This window comes from Phyllostomus discolor, chromosome 6 (genome assembly GCF_004126475.2).
Source record: "Phyllostomus discolor isolate MPI-MPIP mPhyDis1 chromosome 6, mPhyDis1.pri.v3, whole genome shotgun sequence".
Taxonomy (NCBI): domain Eukaryota; kingdom Metazoa; phylum Chordata; class Mammalia; order Chiroptera; family Phyllostomidae; genus Phyllostomus; species Phyllostomus discolor.
In genome coordinates, this window is record NC_040908.2 from 28,691,154 (window position 1) to 28,716,555 (window position 25,402).

General features: G+C 51.9%; 1 protein-coding gene across 1 annotated transcript in view; it reads left to right on the plus strand.

The window, feature by feature from the left end:
• The first annotated feature begins 1,107 nt into the window (after positions 1–1,107).
• Positions 1,108–25,402, plus strand: part of EPAS1 (endothelial PAS domain protein 1) — a 49,743-nt gene continuing 25,448 nt past the window's right edge. The window contains exons 1-7 of the mRNA XM_036027920.1: positions 1,108–1,114; positions 4,366–4,369; positions 12,583–12,773; positions 19,659–19,810; positions 20,244–20,328; positions 23,771–23,889; positions 24,000–24,205. Of these exons, the coding sequence (XP_035883813.1) occupies positions 12,725–12,773; positions 19,659–19,810; positions 20,244–20,328; positions 23,771–23,889; positions 24,000–24,205 (611 nt within the window). The 5' untranslated portion in view covers positions 1,108–1,114; positions 4,366–4,369; positions 12,583–12,724. The remainder of the gene's footprint in view (positions 1,115–4,365; positions 4,370–12,582; positions 12,774–19,658; positions 19,811–20,243; positions 20,329–23,770; positions 23,890–23,999; positions 24,206–25,402) is intronic.

Sequence of the window (25,402 nt, forward strand, 5' to 3'; positions counted from 1 at the left end):
TTCTTTTTCTTAACTAGGGAGAAGACAAGGGGTTATGCGATGGGGGGAGGAAAGGGAGAGATCCTGGATGTCCCCCCACCCCACCTCTTCCATGTGGGAATACTTTCAATACCAGTCACCAGAAGTTCTGGCGTCAAACTGGGATTAGTAAATCAGATCCCAGGGTATTTCACTATTAGCTTATGGTTAAGGGGCAGTCCCTATTAAAAAATGAAACAAATGTTATTTCCTTGGAAATTACAGTGTCTGAAGTAAAGGAGAGAGAACTGACCCTCAAAACCATATTCCGTGCTCTCCCTGACAACTGCCTATTCCAGTTATGGCTTTTTAATTTTTTTCACCCGGAATGTCTGACGACACTGCCGGGGGAATTTCTGGCCCCTCCTTCCTGAATATGCCCAGTGCTGGCCCCTGAGACGGCCCAGTTCGGTTTTCTCATGACACAAGGATTATTTTTGGCATTGCGCATGTTTTCTCTAATGTTGTTATCCCCCCACCCCCAACCTCCCACCTTGGTTGCCTTTTGAGAAGCAATTGTTTCGGCCACTCTGCATAGATCAGGAGGTTAATTTTAGTTCCGTGTGGGGAAGGGGGAAGCAGGAGAGAGGAGGACCCCTACTTTTACCTCCTCTGCGGCACCCAGCCCCCTCTCCAGTGCCAGTGCAGAGGTCCTCTCCCCCCTGCTCATGAAAGAGCTCGCTTTCACCAGGCTCTGTGCTCGCCATTCATCCTTCCTGCCGGCAGAGCTTCAGGGGATATCTAGAGGTGACGCTGGGGGCTGCACCTCGGGGATGGCATCTTAATGACTTGGCTCGGCGGGGTATTAGAACAGCCCCATTCAGAGCGAGTTCACTCCCTGTGCAGTTGGCTCACTCAGCCTCTGTCCATAGATGTTCTCTTGTTCATGCTGCATGAGGAAATGGAGATTTCCAAGCGGGAAGCAGCCTTCCCAGTGCTTTAACTCTTCGCTGAAGGGAGGAGGCGGGCAGAGAACGAAAATCTGAGCTGGCGCAGCTGCAGCTCCCGGGAGAGGAGCAAGGCCCCCGGGCTGGGGATGGAGGCCAAGGCAGCTGGGATCACTTTTTCTTCCCTCCCTGAGAGGGGAAGGAGAAGAGTAAAGGGCATGCTTGAATTGTACTTACAATCAATTAGCAAATATTTACCCAGTTTGTCTGCCATGGCCCAAGGTCCCGTGACAGGGGCACAGAAGTAGGTGTTGAGTCTGTGCCCTGCCCCTCCCTCCACCAAGGCACCAAGCTACTTACACTCCAGTTATAGAAGCAGGAGGTTTGCATAGAGAAGCCAGTGAGACAGGGAGGCCTTTAATGAAGGCAAGTGAGTAATGTGGGCAGGAAGCGCCTTGCAGAAGAAACTGAGGGTGGCCAGAGAAGCATCAGAGGGAAGTGGAGCTGGAATTGGCCCCAAGGATGGAGTTTTGAGGAACGAGAAAGGATGCGATGATAGAGGTGGGGAAGACGAAGCGGAGGAGACGTTGAAGTATGGCCTAGTGAAACCCCACAGAGAAACATAAAATGAGGGAAAGATTCTTCTTGACGGAAGAGGAGAGCTGGCTTGTCAGACTGTAGGTGGCTTTGGATTAGGACAGCATGAGGGTAGCACTGACCCTGCCAAATGTCCACATCTCCATCGTGTCCTCGGTCTGGAGACCTCCTGCGTCCCTGCTCTCTTCCTGTTCAAGGTGTGGTCCCAGACCGGTAGAAGTAGCACCGCCTGCGAGGTGGGAGAAGTGCACTCCCAGGCCCAGTCCAGAACGCGGAGTCAGAAACTGCATTGTAACAAGACCCCGGGTGATCTGTGTGCACAGTCTGAGCCACGCTGACGGGGTGACCTCGGGCGACTGTCTGCCACCCTAGGTCAGTTCCCAGACTTGGTTCAGGGCTGGGAACGTGCGCACAAGCGTCTCTGAGCATCTTTGCACCATGGCTCTTCCCAGATGAAAACCTTTCATTCTGATTAAGAATTAGAATAGAATGCTTATGAAACATCTAGAACAGAATTCATTTAAGTGGTTTTTATCCAGCATCTTCAATTCATACCACTGTGTATTTTAGAGGATGCCAGAAGAACAGGTGATGGGGTCCCTTCCCGCGAGAATGTGTGGTCCAGTTAGGGAGACAGAAGCTGTGGAGGTGAAATAAACAGAGAACAACACGGGGCTGGACCGTGCAGTGCGGAACCTCTGACGCAGGGTGCAGAGAGGTCCGCACCGGTGAGGCCTTCCTAGAGAAAGCGGACTGTGGGAGGGCCTGAAACACGAGTGCACCTTAGACAGGCCGAGGAGATGCAGTGCGTGTTCTCCAGGAGGGGCGCGGGGAAGGGGAGAGGCAGGGACTCAGGGGCTGCAGGGGCAGCAAGCTATTCCCTGTCAGCTCCAGAGAACGCACGTGCTTCATGCTGGGGAACCGTTTTACAGCTTGGCCACCTCTTTATCTTGGCTGTGCGATTTCTTCGTCAGTGTTCTCAGCTGAGGGCTTTGTTGTAGGACCCGCGTGGCTGTACACGCAGGATGGCTCGAGCCAAACCACAGACCATGCTGTTGGAAGCTTGTGGGACCCCAAGGAAGCAGGCTGCTGATGGGTGGACACTCTAGAGACAACAGACCCTAAACCAGACCTGGTCACAGCTTGGGTGTGGGGAAACAGCCTCAAGCCCAGTGAAGGGGCCCCGAAGAAAAGAGCCTAGTGGCAATGAAACATTTTACCTGTGGTGCCTGCAGATTCTGCTAGCAAAGAAAGAAAAAAAAAGTCAAGGCACTTCAAGTGGAGAAAAAGCATTCCACTGGGCCTGGTCAGTCCACGGAGGGCTGACCTAGGGCAGGAGGGGGCAGGATATCTGTGGGGCTTGCCAAATCGAGAGCTCATCAGGTAGTGGCCTTAGAGGGCTCCTGGCCTGCCTCCCCTCCCTCCCACCCCCCGCCACCCCATAAACCCAGCTCAGCTAAACCTTTTCACACTGGGAGAGGGACCTGCCTATGGTCTTTCTGGGGAAAATTGCCCAATCTCAATCAAGAATATGGGATTTAGGGTCAAAGGGTAGGTGTGAGTGCCGGCGCCGTCACTGGGTGTCACTGGGCACTTCACTAACATCCTCGGGGTCTGTTTCTCCTTGTGTGAAGTGACCTCATGAGGTCACTTGAGGATTAAATTGGAGGCAGTGGGACGAGAGTTCTTTATCAATGCACAAGTGTTGCGTGTGGTTCTTTCCTAACCGCAGCAGCAGCAGTGGCCTGTCAGCTTGCTGGGGCCCTGTGGTCCCCCAGGTGGAGTCTGCACAGCACAGGGGGTCAGGCAGTGGCAGGCGTCAGAGGCCAGAGAGAACGGGAAGACAGGCAAAAGCCCCCTGTGGCTGCTTGCCGTCCTCCCCTCTCCGTGGGCGCACATGCCACCGAGTCCCCTCTGCCAGGGCACTGGGTGCGGTGAGATTGAGGTGGGTGGAATAAACACTTGACTTCTGCACTGGGGATGAGGCCAACGGGAGTGGCCATCTTCGCAGCACTGGATTCTCCAATTTCAGTGGTTGGCCATCTCTGTTCAGATGCTTTAACCTGGATGGGGCAGGAGGGAAGGAGGGCACCCACGGGAGCCGGAGGCTGGGCGGAGAGAGTGCCTTGAGATGGGGTGCTCGGCCTGAGCGCTTGCCTTCCCCCTGCTGCCTGTTGGCATCGCCACCGCCGGGCTCCACACTCAGCAGCGGCAGCCACAGGCCCGAAGGCACTGCTGCCGCTGAGTCCCTCTCCCCCCGGTTCCCAGGGGGTTACTGTGGGAAAGCTGTGGGGAGCTGGCAGCGAGCTGGACGCCCGTCATCTTTGATTGTAAAAAATAAAATGCAACACCTGTTGAAAAGGTAGACATCATCGTGTCCTCCGCATCAGCCAGAAACTGGAAAGCGCGTCTGGACAGCCGTCAAGGGCGCTGTAGCCCGCCCACACAACGTGCTGCTGCTGTGAATGTGTTCAAAGAACTCTTCAAAATATGATACAATGTTAGGTTAAAAGCCATAAATCCAATGGGATTTCAACTTTTTTCTCTCTACCTTTCTGTATTTTCACAGTTGCCTACATTGAATATGCATTGCCCTTATTTCCACCATAACCCTTCCTGAAAGAGGAAGTGACCTGTGGAGATAAATGAGCTTGTGAGACGGTAATGCGTGGTGACGATCTCTGTTTCCAGTTGTGCGGCCCGTCCAGTGCTGGCCGGCAGTGGGCTCGCTGTCCATGTGCCCCGGAGAGAGTCAGAGCGCAGATTTGCTCCAACTCCACACATTCCCATTACCTCTCCGGGCCTCCATTTTCCTCACCTCTAAAATGGGAATCCTAGTGCCTGCTTTTTCTATCCTACTGAGAAAGGTTTACAGATTTCCTTAGTAAGTGCTTTATGCTGAGTGGTACAAGTGCAAAGTGGTAGAACTCACAGACTTGTTGGATCAAGAGAACCCTGCTGAGGCTGGGGCTCCGTGGAGCCAGGCAGAGGGACAGTCACTGTTACTCCTGACCACGCACGGCTTCACCCAGCTGGGCTGCACCTGTCCTCCAATTATGCAGGGTGCTGGGTGATCTGGAGCCCATGGGGCTGCTCCGTAATTGGATCTGTGGCTCTCTTCTCCGAGGGTGCCTGCAGCGGAGAAGGCCTCCAGATAAGCATCGCCAGTGGGCCCCAAGCAGAATTGACCATTAGAGGCCCATGCTGGGTGGGCCTCCGACATTACTGTCAGCTCTGAACGCAGTCCAGGCCCTCCCTCCAGGGGCACAGGCCGGTCAGAGTGAGTCAGGGAGGGGGCGGGTGGGGCCTGCTCAGCCCCAGAGGAGGACAGGTGGGAAGGTTGAGGTATGAGACACTTTTCAGGATTGTTCCTTCAGGGAAGGGGGTGAGTGAAAACATCCATCCCTGTTTAGCCACTCCAGCCCTCACGCCCCCTTCCTATACCTCTTTCAGGACTTCAGTGTACTAGTCTGTATAGTAGCATTCCTGTCTCCCAGTTGAGCTGTGGTCTCTTTCAGGAGAGAGCGTGCCCCTCACCAGCCTGCACACTGAAGGCTAATGATGCCTTTTCCCCCTTGTCCAGGATCGTTTGATCTGCCCAGTTCCTCTTGAATTTGCTAATCTGAGTTCTTCGTTTTTGTCTGGCCTATGTTGGTGCCTTTTTCTCCCTTCTGCAACAGATTTCCCTAGTAATCACGTCTGCCTTTGGACAGACACGAGAATGTCCCCGGAAAGCTGGTCGCCAGAACACCACCCTCTTCTGAAACAGCTCCGCCACTCCTTTCGAATTGCCTTCAGAGCCAAAGACCATTCTTTAAAAAAAAAAACTCCCATTGTGGCAAGACCTTATCTCTGGGGGCACATTTTATTTTTTCAAACAACCAAATTCCATCCATAGCCAAGTCTGGCGACGAAAGGGGGTGGGTACCTGGGATAATATTGTCTGGGGTTTAAAGTGGAGCCTGTTTTATGTGGTGTTATGACTGATTTTCTTGTATGGCTCTGAAACTAAGTCTGAAAAGACCTCCCAAAGCACTTAGTACAATGACCACGTCGTGGGAGTGAAGTTTGTGCCTTCTCCCAAGGTGCCTGTTTTGAGGGGCAGCTGCCTTTTAAGTGACATCTGTTCAAACCTCTCCCTCCTTATTTTCCCCTCCCTCTTTCTGTCCGTGAGAGTGTCTGGCACCTCAGGGACAGTCACACGGGCTCCCCGATGAATAACTGTGGTTTTTGATGGTGACTCCAAACTTGCCGGCCATGGTGAATGTGGACACAGTGCATTTTGGAGGGAAAGAGTGAAGTGAGGTTTAAGAAGCAGGCGGCGTGTCAGTGCTCCAAAGACATGTGGCCACAGGGTCAGAAACCTGTGGCTTAATAAGCCCTCCAGGTGACTCTGCTGCAGTCATTCCAGTGAGAGTCAGAGGGCGGTGATGACGAAACACACCTCGACCCCAGTGCTCGATCAGTTTCAGTGTCCTTTGACTTCCACCAAAAATTGTGGGGGAGAACTTTTTCTTTTAAAGCTGACTGCGTTGCAACAGTGCTCCCAGCCCACCCTGGCTGCACTTGAGAATCACGCGGGAAGCTTTAAACCCCTGATGCCCCAGGCCATACCCTAGACCTGTGACATGGCAGTCTCTGGGTGACCCCACAAAAAACCCAGGCATTAGTTCTTAAGGCTCATCTGATGGTTCCAGTGAGTAGCCAGGACCGAGAAGCACTGGCTTTGGCTCTGCCCTGATTTAATCCACGAAGCAATCACCCCCTAGGTGTGCGAGCCAGCCACTTGTCCTGATCTCTGGGACCTGAGGCTGGCGTGCTCCTCCCCCAGGCAGCCTTTGCATGGCAGCTGCACAGCCTCACTGAGGGGTCCCGAGAGCTCCCCTGAATTGCATTTAACCTTCATTTTCTCCATTCACAGCTCCTGAAAATTGGTACCCACTTAGAATTTCACCACCAGCCAACAGACTCATCTAAGATTCCAAGATGGCTGACTTAGCTTCAGCCTCTCCCCAGATGCTTCTAAGCCATCTAACCTTATAGGTAGAGAACAAAGGGCCAAAAGGTTCATTTAGTTTTTTCTGTACAATGGCTCTAGCAGTGCTTAGTTGTCTTTAACTTCGTTGGAAACAATGTTTTGTTAGAAGTTTTGTTAGATTGTATTGTGGCAGCTGTCATATCAGCCTGTAGTTTTAAAAAACTTACCAAAATTGGTGAATTTTCATGCAGCCATTTTAATAGTGAAGATGGAAGAAAACATGCAACATTTTCAGCATATTGTGCTTAATTATTTCAAGAAAGATAAAAACGCAACTGAAACACACACACAAAAAGATTTGTGCAGTGTATGGAGAAGGTGCTGTGACTGATCAAACATGTCAAAAGTGGTTTGTGAAGTTGCTTGGCACTATTGACGTTTTGGCTATATAATTCCTCACTGTGGGGCTGTCTTATTCATTGGAAGATGGTTAGCAGCACCCCTGGCCTCTCCCCACTAGAAGGCTATTGCAGGAGATAGCTGACATACTCAAAATATCCCAATCAATAACGTTATTGGTGAAAATTAAAAATGTGTCTTACTTTACAGAAAAAAACTGAACTGACTTTTTGGCCAACCGTATAGTTTCAATGCCCCGATGGCCGACAGGCATTAAACGTGGGGTCCTGATTGCAGTGAATATCAGGGGACTATCGCTACCGAAGCAGCCAACCACCCGGAGCAGCTGGCAGCATCATGGCGGCCCCACCAGTCTATGTTCACCTGGAAGTCAGAAACCAGGATTCTCGTGCCCCAGAGCTGATAATGGCTCCATGTTGAAACAGTGACCCAAAACTTGAGACAGTTTTAAGACAATGAAGTTCTGGCCCAAGAAACTTTTCCTGGTTGAATTACAGCACAGACCTGTGGAGCTTTAGGACAGTTTTGTCTGTCTTTGGACTGGCTGCCTGGTCCTTAAGTGGTTACTTTCCTTAGTTGGGATCCAGTGTTTCAGACTTTGAGTTTCGAACTGGGGGGAACTTATGTATAAACTTGTGTGTACTTTTTTTTTAATCCTCACTGGGGGATATGTTTTTACTGATTTGAGAGAGAGAGGAAAGGAAGGAGGGAGAGAGAGACAGGGAAAGAAAGAGAAACATCAATGTGAAAGAGAAACATTGATTGGTTGCCTCCCGTCCGCACCCCAGCTGGACCCAGCACTGAACCCACACCCTCGGTATGTGCCCTGACTGGGGGTCAAACCCACAACCTTTCAGTGTATAGGACAACACTCCAACCAGCTGAACCACCTTTTCAGATCTTCACCCTCCTCTTCCTCCTGTCCTGTACATAAACATTCCAATTTGTGGGAAAGCATCTAACACAGTGCATTCAGAAAGTTACACAATAAGTAACAGTTTCCTTGCTGCCAGTAGAGAAACCTTTCATCCTGGACCCAGAAGAATTTCGGTGGAGACAATATCTTTTAGCAAGTTACTAATCCCTCCAAATCTCCACTGCTTCATCTATTAAATGGGGATAATAGTTCCTATCTCGCAGGGCTTTTGTGAGACTCACCTGAGATAGCACGTGTAGAAAACAAGTGCTCTCTGAACCCTGCAGATACCAGGAAGGCATTGTCATTTGTCCTCCCAGGATCAGCTGAGACCCTGCCTCCCCGAGCAGCCTGCCCAGACCTTGTGTGCTCACACCAGCTGGCTTCTTATCTTCACCACCTACCGTGTTTATTGCTGGTACTTATTTCTGTAGTTAATAGAAATGTTTCGAGTTGTTGGCTCCCTAACGAGACTGCATTCTCCTTAAAAACAAGGAATGCACATTTTACTCATTCTCCAGCTCCACAGGGTCTGGCTCAGAGCTCAGCAAACACTGCTGTGTTGGCACGAGGGCCCCCCCCTACCAGCCGAGCCCCACCGACCCAGGGCGGGGTTCACGTTGAGCGTTCTGAGTACGAAATGTTGTGCCAGACCACCCACGGGTCACGGGAGGGCCATCAAGAAAGACAGGAGCTAAAACTTGGTTGAAAAAGCAACTGGGAGTAAGAAATAAATGTCTGAGTCTTTTCTGATGATGAGGATAAAATATCTTTTCACAAGAAATCGGAGAATTCTAACACGCTATGCCTAGAACTGTCATTTAAAAAATTCTGGTCTATTGCCATTCATTCTGGAACCCATCTAGGGAGGAAGAATAAAGTTTGCATATTTTAGGAAACAAAGCCTGATTGACCGAAGAAGGTTCAGTAACAAATAAAAGAGTTGGTCAAGGTCAGCCTGACCACACTGCACCCCCAGCCCAGAGACAGCATTGATTTGGTGATGCAGGGCAGCTGTGATGGCCAAAGTCCGATGTGACTAATACTCATATTAGCCACTTAATGGAATTATTATCATCTGTCACGACGGTTTTCATTTGTGGAGAGCTTTCTCACCCAGGCATACCTCAGAGGTGTAGTGGGTTCAGTTCCAGAGCACCGCAATAAAGTGAGTAGTGCAGTAAAGTGGGTCGCTGTGAAGGGTCTTGCCTTTAATTTGTAAAAAAAAAAAAAAAAAAAAAAGCAACACCTGTGACGTGCAATAAAGGGAGGGACACCTGCACTTCCGGCCCTTCTCCACTCGTCTCATTTGATCCTGACAAGTAAGGCCTGAGATGTCTCCCATTTTCCCGGTGAGGCTGCCGGGGCACCAGCAGTGCGGTTTCTCGTCCGGACTCAGACAGCTGGGTAGCCTGTGGCTGATACATTGCAACATCAGTCCCCCTCGCTCCCAGCCCCCTGTTCCATTGGCTAGGAGGCCTCACTCGTGATGAACTGTGTGAGGAAGTAGACTGCATATGCATCAGTTGGGCTTGGGGTACGGGGTGTCTCACCCTCACGCTCAGCATCAATTACGCTTGCTCTTCAGTGTTGCTAACTAAATCAAAGCCGTGTTACACACTTTCGCCTGTTCTTCCAAGAGTCAACATTAGACAGATACCTCTGGGCTGCGTCAACTTTAACTAGATAATTTCATTAAAGTCATGTCAGTGCACCTGTGAGACAAGGTAGCTAAAGTGGGGCTCATGACTTTTAAACCAAGAGGCTACATGATATTCTCAGTCTTCTTTTTCTAAATGTTAAGATATTGCTGGTTTTTTTAAATTATTATTATTTCTTGCTGAAGCCACTATCTCCTACCATTAAGCAGTGGGAAACAGGTTGGCCTAAGAAGAAATGAGTTCTAGCTCTAGGTCTGCCACTAATAAGTTACATGGCTCTTCATTAGTCACATAACTGGGCCAGGCCTCAGCTTCCAGATCTGAGAACTGGGGCAGCAGCGATGCCTGTCTCGCCCATCTCACATGTAGGTTGGGAGGGTGGAGTTAGACAGCGAGCGCCCACGTTCCTCAGGACTTCTGACTGTCAGCTCACTAACAGTTCCCAAGGGCCAGTGCAGACGTTTTCTTTGTGATCTTGGGCAAGTTGCATATTATGTCTGGGCCATGGTTTCCACGTGTAAATCGTACTCCCAGTACCTGCCATATTGCGTTGTTGGAGGGCTACAGTGAGGCGATGTGTGTAAGGTGCTTGGTGTAGCGCAGGCACAAAAGTGAGTGTCAACAAATACTTACGTGGTCCGGACAACACAGTAGGACCCAAATGTTGAACACCATGGCCAGACAGAGCACCAACCCCAGCCTGCCTCTCCCCTTCCTGGTTCTCCTTTGCTCTTCCACGCTGAGGGAGGGACAGCGGCAAAGGGAGGTTCCGTGCATGCAGATGTTGGCATCAATGCCACAGCCTGCTCTGGGGATCTTTTCCACCCGTGATGGCTTCTCTGGATGTCCCTGGTGTTTGGTCGTGTGTTGATGTTGCTTTTGTTGGGTGCATGAGGATTGATGCTGGAGAATGGAGTCCAGCATCTCCCACATGCTGGCTTTCGTGACTCATAGGCAAGGTGTGTACAGTATTAGCATCCTGTCCCCTTCCCACCCTTACTTCCTGTGCCAGGAGGCCTGCAAAACTCGGACAACTGCTTTTGCTCCACAGTCAGAGGTCAGGATTAAAACGCAGATGGGAGAAAGTAATATAGGAACCATCACTAAAGGTCTGGTGCAAAAGCAGCACGATGGTGAGGGCAGATCTGAGAGAGCGGGGATGGGTGGGGGGCCAGGGAGAGAGTTCTGGGACTTGAAGTCAAGGGGAGTGGAGGGAACAGGGATTAGGTAAAGGAAACATAAAAGAAAGCTAGGACAGGAGAAAAGTTTCACCCGTTTCACAGTTTTGCCGAAGGTTCTTCTTGACCATCCACAGCGAAGGGATGTGCTTTCTGCAGTCTGAGTAAATGACGCTGACTTAATCCATCCATGGAGCAGGATGTTCTGTTTCTCCAAATGAGACATGTTGTAAAGTCAGAACAGGGCCTCTGCCCCAGATCTTAAAGGGTCTGAAAGGCACATCAACATTCCATGAATCCCAAAATACTGGTTATCTGCCCAGATAGTAGGAAGCAGAGCCAGACAGAAGGAGCAGCAGCCCTGGTTTGGAGATCTCTGGAGGGAGGAGCGGAGTGTGAACGGAGCCGGGTGGATGCGGCCGTGAGAGCCATGAACTGCACTGGCCACTTTTCCAAAAAGGAAAACTTGTTTACTGACCCCGCAGTGCAGGCTGTTTAGAGAAATATAAAAAATACAGATAAACATAAAGTACAAAAAATCCCCCATAACCTCTCCAACCTGAAACCGCTAACATGTTTGTGTAGAGAGAGACAAGACTGTCACCCAAGGTTAAGGCCCTGGGCCCTAGGGCCCACCTGCCTGGTGCAAAGCCCCACTTCTCTGCTCACCTGCCGAGAAGCTGCAGGTAGACTAGCCTCTGTGGACCCATTTCCTCCTCTGTGAATTAGAGATAATAATAATAAAGACTTCCAAGGGTAGTTGTAAGACTTAAAGAAACTAAAGTAATAGCACTTAAAACAGTACCAATAATACAGTAAGCACTATATATGTGATAGCTGTAAGATTCTTATGTTACTATTTTATTACATTTCTAGGTTTTTCTAATATTTTAGAACTATTATATATATTTCTATGAAAACTGGGTTGTACTGTCTACTTTTATAATGTTTTTACTCTCATGTTCATCTTTTCATGGACAGATTTGTTAATATTAGCTGATATTGATGGCTCCCAGTGGGATAGGCCTGGTGCTAAAGATTTCACATAAATTGTCATGCTTAATCCTCACAATAACTCTGTGGGGTTTAAGTAGTCTTATGGCTACTTTTCAGATGAGAAAACTGAGGTGAAGTCACTTAAATAATTTGAGTGTAGGGAGCAGGCAAGTGGAGAACTTAGAATTTCGATACAGAGAGTCTGGCTTTTACCTTGCCCATGTTAGACTGTTATATGGGCTTATAAGAAGACCCAGGATTTTGTTAGGACTTCCTGAAAGGGGCAGGTTTGGCTGTGCGTCACCTGTTCATCTGTCCTGCAAAGAAGAGGGAAACGAGCATGAGGCAGGCTAGTCGCCCTATGCCGGTCGCATTGGGAGCAGAGCACATGCTTGCTCCTTGGGGACCCCTGGCAAGTGTGCACCTGGGGTCGCCAGGCCAACACGTCTGGCTGCCTGTTCTTCTTGGGCTCTGATAGTACTTTCAATTGTTAGCATGGAAATAACTCTCTGATACAAAAATGGGACCTAAGTTTCAGTACTGGGCCTAATTTTTTTTCTAAGTGCATTTTGTCTAGAAGGGGAAGCTTGAAGCAGTCGCTCACCTTGTTTTCCGGAGTTTGTGACACAGCCACCTGGGTCACTGGCCACACCTCTCTCATCCCCACCACCGCACATTCACCTGAGTCCCAAGATAATGCCCAGGACCAGGTCCAAAGCATTGCCAGTGGACGGGTTTAGTGGGCAAGTCTTTGCGCGAGAAGGCAACGGGAGGCGGGCTGTGTGGCTCAGATGCTGTGTGAGCCCGTAGTGGCTCAGTGTAAGAGTTTGGTGGCACCCTGCCTGGGCTGGGGGCCCTCGGGATGTCTTGATCGGGGCGTGATAGAATGACAGTGATGTTTTGGGGACTCACCTCGTCTCTCTCAACCTAGGAGTAGCTCGGAGAGGAGGAAGGAGAAGTCCCGGGATGCCGCAAGGTGCCGGCGAAGCAAGGAGACGGAGGTCTTCTACGAGCTGGCGCACGAGCTGCCCCTGCCGCACAGCGTGAGCTCCCACCTGGACAAGGCCTCCATCATGCGGCTGGCCATCAGCTTCCTGCGGACACACAAGCTCCTGTCCTCAGGTGAGGCGGCGGGCACCGCGGGAGGCTCCCTGGGGCCGGAGTCGGCACAGAGGCCACTGGGAAGGTCTCCCCACCCAGGAATTCCCACTCTGCAAAACTTCTGCCCACGGAGACGCCAGCATTGGTGCCTTATTCCTTCGTGTCACACATCTCCTTTCCAGCACTGACCTTTACAACGAATACAGCCGTGAGATGAAGGGCGAGGACAGGACCAAGGAAACCCGTGGGCACCGGGAAGCTAAGAAGGAGAGAGCCGGCTGGGAGGACAAAGCAGCTTTTGCTGGCCTCTCAGTTGCGCTTCCATCTGGCCACGTGACCCACGCTCCACTCTAGATTCAGTCCCTAGGAAATGGTTCTCAGTGCTTGCCTTCCAACTCCCTCCTCCAGAAGGGCCGAGGTGTGCCCACATGACCTTTTGCCCTGGGCCAGAATGCCAGGCAAATTATTTGGTGTCTCTGCCCTTGGTTTCCTCAACTGTAAAAAGGGGTCAAAAATACTCATTGCACAGGGTGTCGGTGAGAGTTAGCACAGATGTGTCTGTAAGGCCCCTGGCCCGGCCACACTCACCCACACCAGGGATCCGGGGGATGGATAACGACCTCCCCACGGAGCTCACCCACTCTCACCCTCCCTGGTGTCTCTGCAAGTCTGAAGTTCACAAAACGTGTTTTTTTTCTGAGTTTACATTTTTCATAGAGCCATTTCCTGCTAGTCCTGACCAGAAAGAGGTGGCCTGAGGAGTTCCCCAGCTGTAGATCCCGTGTAGTCCCATGGACTCCCCCATGTAGTCTGCCCGTTTCATAGGGAAACAGGGCGGTGGGCCGGGCCCCTCCTCGCCTGCCGTGGCACTGTGCGGGGGGCAGCATCCCAGGCAGCGAGCGTGAGGGAGGTGGGCAGGGAAGGCGAGGCTCTCTGGTGGCTGGTTTTCGGTTTTCCCGAGCGAGCCGAGTGCCTTGGAGCCGGGTGGATTCTGCCATCCTGTTATGAAGTGGCTATTCTGGGAAGGAAACCCTGAGCAAAGGGAATCCAGCGTGAGGCTGGGAGGCCAGAGTGACCTGTGCTATTCTGGGCCCTGGAGCACAGGAAGGATATGGGGGAAAGACTTTCAGAAAATAGGATGACCGCTCAGTGGGTCCAAGGGTGGGAGGGCCAACCCTGTGCCGCAAGTCCGAGGAATCTTGGAAAAGTGCAGACGGCAGGGGGAGAACCAAGGGCAGACACATGCTCGGTAAAATACTTTCAGCGGAACAGCGCAGAGCACTGGCAGGCTCGTCACCCCGCCTGCTGCAGAAAGAGGGAGCACAGGCTGCAGTGTGAGAAAGGCTTGGAGATGCCACCTCAGGGAACGTGCGTCCCTCTTTTTGTTAAAGAGGCTCACCTTCCCAGACAGGTGAGGGCAGTGTCTGGGGGTGCTGGAGCCAGCTCTGCCTTTACACAGAGGAGGCAGTGGAGGGTTTAAATGAATAGATGAAGACCCTTCTCAATACCCAGAAAGAGCATCTTGACTTCCTGGAAATGGTACTTGAAATTCTGCTCTCCGACATTAATTCCTTGGGGTTAGTCATAGCTTCCTTCCACCACCATCCCCATTCTCCCACCAACGGAGAGCCCCAGGGGCTAATCCGTTCATCCTAGGATAGCTCTCTGATTGAACTGGGACTGGTAGAACATTGCACAGATGATGAGACATGAAGCACAGAGAAGCTAAGGTTGCCCAAAGTCACACATTTGGCACACGGTGAGTCTGCACCTGAAACTCAAGTCATTGTGAGTCTTGGTCCATGGGCAAGGCAGACACCGGAGGGCAGGCGCACTCTGTGAACCCAGTCCGGTGAGGATGTTGACAAGGCCTGGGCATGTGGGGAAGAGGAGGGGAAAGGCAGGGGAGGGGGACCAAAGGTAAATGGAGGCACCTGGGGCCCACCCTGAGCAGTGGGGAGGGAGGCGGTCCTCACATGCTGGGTGTTTCCATCCTTTCCCTGCGTCACGGCCTTGTTTTCCACGTTCTCCCGTGCGCGGGCCTCTCAGTGGTTCAGAGTCTGTAAGAGGACCATGAACCAGAGGCTGGGCATCTACGCTTGTCTGCTGGCCTGTGTGCTGGCATGAGCCCCCTGTGTGCCAGACACGCCAAGGGAGAAGGAAGGGCCAGAGTGGCCACAGCGAGACATCCCGCATCTCCATTCAGGAGCTGTTGCAGCTCTGGACACAAAAGGCCTGCCCCCTGGCTGGGCTCAGCGTGTGGGCTCTGGTCCTCTCTGTCCCAAAGTAAGAAATAAGAGAAAAGAGAAAAAGCGATCTGGTCCTGGTGTCCTTGAAGGAGTGGCTCTCACAAAGCAGGAGTCACCGGGGGAGAAGACTGATGGCTTGCGGCGTCCCCTTTCTCTGCCCTCCCTTCCAGCCTCCCGCCCCACACGCCCTCAGCTGGTTGTTGGGAGGGTTTCCAGGAATTGTGCAGGAGACAGGATCTTTTTCTTTCTTAGTCATATTTTTGCTTTTTCAACCCATGTGGCTCAATGAAAAAGAATAAGGATTTGTGGGCAGACAGACCCATGTTGGAACCTCGGTCTGGCCACCTTCTTTCTCTGCAGCCACGCGAAAACCTCTTTACTGGCTTTGAGCTTGACTGTCCTCATAAGCACGAAGGGAGTAACGGTACCAAGTGCCGCTGTTGGAGAACAGAGGTGATGGGTATAAAAACCCTTAGCCTCTGGCCTGCCACACATTAGGCTCTTGGATAAGTTGTAGCTTAGAAATCAAAATGACTAATAATTACATAGAAATGATACATATATAAATAGGTATACTATAAGAATACTATCCCTTTACCTGCCTTTCAGCAATTTCTGTCAAAATGCACAGTTGCCCAGCTTTCTCACGTCAAAACAGATTCATTATTGAAACATTTCTAACAAAGGTGAGTGCTGATGTTGGTTCATTTTATGATAGGAAATAGCTGGTTGCATACCTCAGAGTTCAAAAGGCTAAAAAGGGCCAGGTTTTGCTTTAGAAAAGTTACTTCTTTACTTAGCAGCACGCTTCCCTTTGATTTTCACAGTAGGCTGTTCTGTGTGGGAATGTTGGAGAGGAAACCTCAACGCTAAGAAATTCAGGCTAGGAGTCTGGGCTGCCGACCGAGATTTGTATCGCAGGAAGCGCGCTGAAACAATAGCTTTATGATATTAGCTTCCACGCTGGGCCGAGAACAGAACACACTCTGACGGGAACATCGGTGGAAATGCCACTGGATTGTCTTAAATCCTCTTTCAAGATGAGCTCCACAAACTGTGACCAAGTGAGGGTCACTTCTGCATTCGAAGGGCATTACGCAGCAGTAAATAGGCAAAATGAGCTTCTCACTGTAAAACGGATTTTTGACTTCCCCCCACTCATAGGTGGTGAAACCCAAGTCATTTTGTCTGCGAGCTGGAGGTTGACGTGAGGCAGGGTTTCTGAAGAGAGATGTCAGGTTGATGATTGATGCATTGGCATTTGCTTCGTGAAGATATCAGTCTCAGTAAGAGATTACGATTTCCTGATCTTTAGATGGTTAAGGGAAAGATATTAAAATGTGGGACAAGTGATCTTAAAGCTTTCACCATGAGCTTTTCATGCAGGAAAAGTGGAACCAACAGGTGAGAGTCGTGGGGGCAGATGTGGTTTCTGGTGCCTCCTTGGGCATCGCTGCCAGCCCTCGTTTCCTAAGTGCTCGCCCCCCACTTTTCTCCCGCCCACTCCTTGCCCCGTGCACTCTCCAAATCCAGGCCTTTTTCTGCGCTGTTTGCAGAGGAGCTGATAAGCTGATTCATGCTAGGATGCTAATGTCTAAGACAGCTAATGTATAATCTCTCCTAGAGATACTGACCTTGTTCAGATCATTTTCTTAAGACTTAAACCAAAGACAGATCTGGTCAATCAGTAGGTATTTGCTAACCCCAGTCCTGTGCTGCTGGCTTATGAAGGTTAACACAGAGAGGTAAGATAGGATAGTAAGTTATGTGAAGAACAAAGGAATGAACCTCTAAGGGTAAACTTTCAAGACCCTTTGGGAGACCAGGAAGATCAGGTAAAACCAGTGCCTTCTGCAAAAGATGTGAGGGCAGCCCAAGCCTACCACCTGGTAATGGTGGAGTTTACAGGTATGGCTAATGATCCAGTAAGGATCCAAAAATAATTTCCTTATGGTGACCAAGACTGTTCTTGCAGCCAGTACACCCAGGGATCGGTGGGAGGGGGTGCCTGTGGCCCCGGGAGAGCTGGAGGAGAGGAGTCAGTTTGAGGGAGAGCCCCGCCATGGGTCACTAAGCAACGGCTGTCTGCCAAGCACACCTGCACCAGGCAGATGGCAGCAGAGCCGCCTCAGAACAGCCAGAGCCACGCTGGAACCCCTCAGAGTAGGAAACAAAGGGGGAAGATGACCCTGCTGGATAAAAATGCATCCTAACTCACAGCAGCACCTTGCAACTGCCTGGTCTCGAAGCCCTGCTGTGAAGTACCTGCCCTGCCACCCTGCCCACTCACCCCCAATGCCCAGCTCCTGGTGCCCGAGGGGTCCCGCCCCACTTGGGAGGTGCTGCCTGCCTGAAGGAAATGAGTGGTGCTCCGGAAAAAGTGCTCCGAAACCTCAGCCCGCGCATATCCTGGCTGTGGGGAGTCATCAAAGCCTGTTTACAGGGGCTATTTTTAGCATTAAAGAATCTTGTTGTGCTCCCTGGGCTGAGCAGGGCTGAGCAGGCTTCATCTCAGCAAAAGGCCTCTGATTTTGGTGACCTGCCCCTCCTCTTTGGGGTCAGACTCTGAAGGGTCTTGGGAAGCAAGTAACTGAGACCAAGAACCCAAGGCAATTTAAGGCACACACACACCCACCCCAGCAGCTTACTGAGGACCTGCTGCGGTGCTCTCCACCTGCACCAGGGGTTTCTCTCCCTCCGAGTGCAGCACAGCAGTTTGCCTTTGTCTTCACCGCCACTGCAGAGTCCTCGGGGAGGAGTGGTTCTCGCACCTCTCCATGTCCTTGCACTCCCTAGGACAGGACTAAGCACAGAGTGCGGGACACTTGGTGACAGACGCCTGATTTCCTGCTTTGCGACTAGCACAGGGCAGGCAGCAGGAGCATAATAACTGCACAGTTCATGAGTGAATTTCCCACGTGCCTGACCCTCAGATGGAGATCAGTGAGACAGTAGGGAAGATGCTCACAGGAAAGAGCAGGAAGAAAGGCGGAGGAGTCTTCAGTGGGAAGTGACGTGCATGGCCCCTGGCCTCTTGCATGATGGTCTGCCTCTACCCCACAGTTTTCACTGCCCCCAGCTCCAGGCTGACCAGGAGCCGGCCAGATTCCTTCAGAAGCCCCCTGGGAGCATAAGCAGGTGCTGTGGGAGCAACTAGCTCCACAGAAGGAAAGAGGCCCGGCTGTCCCAGGGTCCCCAGAGGCCCGCCTGCTGGCTTCCTGGTCCTCCAGCCATTGTGACTCCAGTTCCAAGACGTTCTGTTTCCATTTGTGCCCCCCCCCCACTCAGCGCCCCCTTTCTCCCTCCGTCCCTCCCTCCCAGAGGCTGGCCCGGCCAGCTGCTGCAGCCAATTTCGCCACCTCCTGGAAGCAAGAGTACGGGGCATGGATGGAAACCAGTTTAGCTGTGTCGGAACTGTTAAAAACAGGAAATTTTAAGCAGAACTATTTCCTCTGGGCCTGGTTAACCCAAATAAGGTTGTCTTGGGATGACTCCAGATTTTGAAGTCAGTGTTGCCACTGAGATCAAAGAAACTGAAGAGAAAAAAACCCTTCATAGGCCAGAAACCACAGGGCTGGCCCCGCTGTCTGGAGAAGGTGGTCGCCTGTCTGTGGGGCGTGATTCCAAAGGTGCTGAACGCCTCCCCTCACCATCCCCGGATAGGTCCCTACCTGCCAAGAGAGGCTGATTTCCCCAGGGTTGGGGTCACAGGCAGGACCTTGAAGTAAGGTGGCAGTTCCCAGTCTGTGGTCTTTTGGCCAGCAGCTGCGACATCCCTGGAAGCTCCCTAGGAAAGCAGATTCGCAGCCCTGCTGCAGACCCACTGAGCCGGCAGCTCTGGGGACGTGGCCCACGGGGGCTGCTTCACGAGGGTGTGGCTGGTACAGCCCGGCGGGGCTCCACACTTGCAAGGCTCTGGGGTCGGTTTGACTTTTCAACAAGAGTCCCCGCACGTTTACTTTGCACTGAGTCTCCCAAATCACACAGCAGTCCTGGGTCCAGAAATCCCTGTGCTAACAAGCTTCCTAGGGGATCCCGGTGCATACTGAAGTCTGAAAACCCTGAGTCTGGCCATTGTCTCTCCTAAAGCCTCTGTTTAAATGGAGACGGTAGCAGAGAGCACTCGCATTGTCAGAGGCAAAACCCTCACCTGGACTTCAGCCCCCTGTCAGCGGCTTGGCTGACAAAGGTAGTTCTCAGACGCCAGGGAAACAGGGATCAGGTGTGGGCGTGGGCGTGGCTCAAGGCCATTCCCAGATGGAGTCCCCTCACAGAGGCTATCCTCCTGAACCGGAGTGTGGAGAGAAAAGGGTCTCCCCCCTCTTGTTCCATGGTTTTAGCGAAACGAAGGGAAAGACACCAAGATACTGCTCTGCACAGCCCAGCCCCTGACTCTGAAGGCTGGCCTGTCCTGTTCCTCTGCAGGAAGGGCAGCATCTGCGGCTCCGGCACACCCCCGAGCCTGTGTACTCACCCCACACGCCCTGTTCGGGCACGTGACAGTCGCTTAGGGGGTCGGCAGCATGCACTTCCAGAGAAGTCCACTTGGTGCCTTTGTGCCAGCCCTGGCAGGCATCCATCTATGCCGGTCACATCTGTGCTAACACCACATTTATGCAAGCCATTCACCCCCTTCCCCCTCACCGTCTCTTCCCAGTTTGCTCTGAAAACGAGTCTGAGGCTGAGGCTGACCAGCAGATGGACAACCTGTACCTGAAAGCCTTGGAGGGTTTCATCGCCGTGGTGACCCAAGACGGCGACATGATCTTTCTGTCGGAAAACATCAGCAAGTTCATGGGACTCACACAGGTGACACCCTCCTCTGGCTCTTTCAGAAAGGGAAAATGTTTCTATTTGGGGGTAGAAACTAGTGGAAGGTTCTGATCACACCCCTCCTGACCTCTCCCCACACCTAGACACCCTGCCCCCTCTCTGATCCCAGACCACAAGCCTCAGAACCACACCCCCACACCCTGGTGTTGGGTTTGGCATGGCTGATGGCCATTCTGGTAGACAGCACCACTGACTAGATTGACGGGCCAGCCCTTGGGAATGAAGTCTCTGACATCAACAGCAGTCCTCTGTTATGTCTGCACGTCTGTGGGCCGGACTCTGGATTGGGCGTATGAGAAATGACTGGGTCTCTGCCCTGCCTCCAAATCCAGAAGGCGGCTCAGCTTCCCCTAGGGATATTCTGTGTCAGTGCTAGGAAAAACGAAGTCCGACCTTGTTTTTGAAACAGGTGGAGCTAACGGGACACAGTATTTTTGACTTCACTCATCCCTGTGACCATGAGGAGATCCGCGAGAACCTGACTATCAAGGATGGTAAAGTATTCTTTACTGTGTGTCTCCTTCCTCCTTGTACCACCTCGGGGGGAATCTGTCCCCTTTGTAAATGGGAACAACGGACTTTGAGTGTCATGATCCAGGAAAAAACCGGCATGCAAAAACTCAAGGCAGAGTCTGTGAGATGAGATCGAGGGCACTGAAGGGGCCTGATACTCAGCAAGGTCTCTCTGGCCCTGCATGGTGCCTGGTTGCATGCTGCTGGGCCCTCCTTGGGGACAGGGCAGTGTCTCCAGGAGGTTCCGTGCCCTGGAGTTCGGCACCTCTGCCAAGTATGATGCCTAAACCAATAAACTCATCTGTACCAACATGTCCCTGGGAACTGCTGCAGTTGTCTATTGCTGGGTAACAAACCCCCCAAAATGTAGTGGTTGAAGCAATCATTTTGTCACCTCTCACAACTGTGTGGGTTCTGTGAGCAGTTCTTTTGCTCCATGTTGTATCAGCTGAGCTGCTATCGTCGGGGGCCGGACCAGATGGGATGACCAGGGTGGCTCAGCCACTTCTCTGGGACAGTGTGGCTGGAGGCCAGTGCTCAGCTGCCACGCTGGAATAGCGGGACTCCGTCTCACCCTGCGGAGCCTCAGAGCCTCTGTCTCTTCACCTGGGGTCTCCAAGGCAGCCAGGCTTCCTACATGGCAGCCCAGGGCTCCCAAAAGTGTGAAAGTGGCAGCTGCCAGGCCTTCCTCAGGCTTAGTCCTGAAGCCGGCCCAGCCTCAGTCTGCCCCATTCTGGCAGGTAGAGCGAGTTATAATGCAGCGCTGGGTCAGTGTGGGAAGAACGAAACAGGCGTGAGTATCCGGAGGCTGGCTCACTGGGGCCCCCTTTGGAGAAGAGCTAACCCCGGAGCCAAAGCCTAAATCTGGTCCCCCTCGGAGACAAAGGACAGGTCTTTTCTGATGGAGAAGAAATTTAAAAGGTCTAGTGTATTGCACCCTACCCATGGGGCATCAGATGCTGGTGATGGGAGGGCCCATACAAGCAGAAAGTACTTTGCGGTGACAGTTGGAGTTGCTGCTTCATCTCATAGAAATGGGGACATTCAAGCAAACATAAGAATGGAAATGTTATCAAGAGGGCAGACGCTCTGGGCAGAAGCGGGGCTCAGCGACTTTCAAGGTCCCTCTGAACCTGACGTCGATCTCTGTCCTGGGCAGATCCTGTTACATCCCCATTAACATCTCTCAGCTGTCATTGCCGTGACTGCGCTTGTCCACCCTGAACAGCAGAGGCAGTGGTGCTAAGCCTGCAAGGTCTGGCTATTGTTACCATACGCGATGCAAAATCAGACACTTCATCAGCCCACTTCCACCCTTGTTACAGACTAAACTTGTGGTCTGGGCCTGGAAAATGCAGAGTGACCACCACCCCCACACCCCAGCCGGCCCTGACCCCCATACAGCCCCTCTGCTCTCCACGTAAAGGCCTCGGACCAGCTGGCTCCCAGAGTACAGTCTGGGGGGCACTCCGAGGGCTGTGCAGTGTCTCATCTGCGCTGCTGAGAAAGTCCTGTCTGGTTCTACGGGGAAGGGGCTACTCGCCTCTCTGAATCCCTTTCTAAAGCAGGCGCTCGAAGCCTAAGAAAACCAAGGTCTCTTACATCTTCTGCTCCAGAAACCCTTTGGCCCTTGGGTTCTCAGCCTCCATTCAACCACTGACCTTAGTCTCAGTCTGACCATGGGACCTGAACCAAGTTACCTCACTGCTTGGTTCCTTGGAGTCTTTCTTTTCAAAAAGACAGTATTGGACCAGGCAAAGTCTAGAACCTTCCAGCTCTCAAGTGTCATGATTACAGCATGATCCTAGTCTATTGATCTGGGTAGAACTTTAGGTCTCTTGGTCCATGTAGCGAGGACTTGGGGTCAAACTCAATAAGTCAGCAAGCAGATCCTTATTGAAGGTGCCGACCCGAGTGGACTCATAATCTGGAAGCAGAGGGTTAATGCGAGCACCTAGAGGGAGATAAGACCAGGAGGCAGATTGTGGAAAACTTTGAAGGCCCAGTAGAGGGCCTCGAACTTTATCCTGTAGACAGAAGGGTGCTATTGAAGGTTTTTGAGCAGGGGTGGAGTAATCTGATTGGAGCTATATTTAGAAAGATTAATCAAATGGCAGAATGGTGAGAATCCAGAGACTAACAAGTCAGCAGGCCAGCATAGTAATAACTCAAGCCATAGCCACTCTCATCGCCAATACTTGAACCAGCCCTGGTGGTCAGTCCAGGCCCTGAGATACAAGAATATCTCATGATATGGCAACCCCACCTATGAAAACTTAAATTGTAAGAAACATCAAGTATGGAAGTCATGCTTTTATGATCATGATGGAGGGATATGCTTGCTTAAAAAAAAAAACAAAAAACGGTGCACCATCTGGTCCATTACTTAGTGGCTCTCCTAGGGATGTTTAAGGTAGATTCAAAGGCAACATGATTCACTGGACACAAAGACCTTTGGGATATGATAGTTAAGTAAATCCCAACCTCTGGAGGTGGAGGTGCGGGGGCTGGTGGCCATGCTGGGAGGGAGGGATCTGAGTGTTTGACTCATGGCTGTGGGTCGTTCTCTGGTGCTGGGAGGGGGGAGGCGTGCACCTTGGGAGGCCCAGGATGGGGATGGTGGGCTAGGCAGAATTTAGACATGGAGGAGGGGCTCAGATGACACTTACCGCATTTATCACTTTTGTTTTACAAAGTGGAGAAAGTTCTGAACAAGCAGGCTACTGGGAAACTATAAGGAAGGAAGCTATATTGTTTGTCTTGGTGATTTATTTAATTCTGGGTGAGAAAGGATATCCATGTTGAGTCAATTCTCAGTGTGGACTTGCTCACCAAATCCCCGGAGATTTCTACCATCAGTTTCTTTGAGCTGGACATATATCACTTTTAGGGAGAAAGCTGATGGTACATTATCCTGAATGCAGCCATTACTGGTTGAAAATAGGGCACAGGGAAGTTCAAATTCCTGTGGGACAGGAATGAGGAAAAGATAGGAGTGTCTGAGGGACATTCTAATCTGAGAAGCTTATCCCCTTGCAGTAGCTGTGGTCTCACCCAGCCTGTCTTTTGGAATTCCTCCTGGGGAACCCAGACCTGCCCCAGCAGAGATTTGCTGAGATTATGGCTAATGTCATGCATTCCCTTGCTGCCCTGAAGGGACCACTGACCACAGGCTAGGCGCAATGGAAACAGAACAGTTACACCCCTACCCTTTGAGGTGCTTGTACTCCAGTTGGGGAGGCGAGCTGGAGGTGAGAACGCTTTGTCCACAGGCCAGGATGACATTCCTGGCGGGTGCTAAGAGAGTAGATAGTTGAGAAATACAAACAGTACGTTGCACAGACAACATGGCGACTGGGTCCCCCTTCTGTATCTAAATGAAAAACTAAATCCAGCTGGTTCCCTCCACCCTTCCCCATCCAGGCTCTGGTTTTGGGAAGAAAAGCAAAGACCTGTCCACAGAGCGGGACTTCTTCATGAGGATGAAGTGCACAGTGACCAACAGGGGCCGAACCGTCAACCTCAAGTCCGCCACCTGGAAGGTAGGACAGCCTCAGGCACGGGAGGGAGCCCCAGCGGTGCCCCCTCCCCTCCCCCCCACACCTTGCTCTCAGCCCCACATCTGACCCCCCCCCCTCCGGCTGGTCTCCAGGTCCTGCACTGCACCGGCCAGGTGAAGGTCTACAACAACTGCACCCCTCACAGCAGTCTCTGCGGCTACAAGGAGCCCCTGCTCTCCTGCCTCATCATCATGTGCGAGCCCATCCAGCACCCGTCCCACATGGACATCCCCCTGGACAGCAAGACCTTCCTGAGCCGCCACAGCATGGACATGAAGTTCACCTACTGCGACGACAGGTAGGGCCCAGCAGTGTGTGCTGTGGGCAGACTGTGTCTTCCCTGCGTGTGTGTGAGTGGCTGCGCCTGTGATAAAAGCACAGGTCTGGGGTGCACACGGGTTGTGCTGCTGGGTGCCAGTTGTGGGCCTGCGCCCCTTTCACCCCATTGGTGCCGCAGAGGGACTCCTGATACTGTGTTTGGCAGTGCCTGCTGACGCAGTGTCAGCGTCGGGGTCTGCCTGCAGAGCTGCTCTGGTGCGTGACTCCTGACACTGTCGATGGCTATAATGTGCGCATTCCTCCGCATATGTGTCAGGCTCCCGAGGAAATTTCCAGGCCAGTCTGCTTCCCCGGGAGATGAGATGAGTTGCGAGAGATTTCCATCAGCACTCAGGCGCCAGCTGGGAGCTGAGGTTCTGGCCTGGAGATCGCCCCCTGGCTACATGGTCTGCGCGTATTCTCTTCCTTTACTGAGCTCTTCCCTCAGTCTTTGCTCCTCCTCGTCACCTGTCTTCTGGTCACTGTCTAGCCTGGTTTTGAAGACTTTTTGATGAAGGGACCTAAGCCAGACACTAACCCCCAAAACCGGGCCCAGCTGAAAATTCTTTTAAGTTAAGCACATCAACTCTGCAGTGAGACGGCCTGGGTTCACATCCAATGGGAGATGCTCAGTGTTACCTGTTATTCCCACCCTAACTGGTTTCTTTATTCAAGTCACCCAAAGGGTGCCTAAGACTGCACAGGCAAGCCGCGTCAGCTCTAGTTCTTAGCTCAGGGCTTGGGTTGCCGAGGGAGGCCCTGGAGGGGCTGTTAGAGCTCCTGACTGCCCCACTGCCCCGCCTCTGCCCTCCCTGCTTTGCCCTGGCAATGGGAATGTGGGAGGACGAGAGCACAGAAGGGAGATAGGGGGAAATAGCTGCCCTGAGCAAGGACCACCATCAGGAAGAAAAGAAAAGCCAGGAGACACAACTGGGCCCGGGTCAGCCTGCATCAAGTGTATGCCACTGTAGCTTACTGATTAGTGTGTCCCAGATATGCCCCTTGGGGCAGGGATTGCTTGGCCTGACCTCAGCTCTCTGCAGTATCCAGAGTCACCATTTCCTTCCAGAGTCACAGTTTTTGTGGTTACTCTTTACCACTAGGGTTTCTCAACAAACCCCAAGATCTCAACTTCCCACTGTCTGAGATGGAGATGATGGTGCCTTCTCAACCTGCC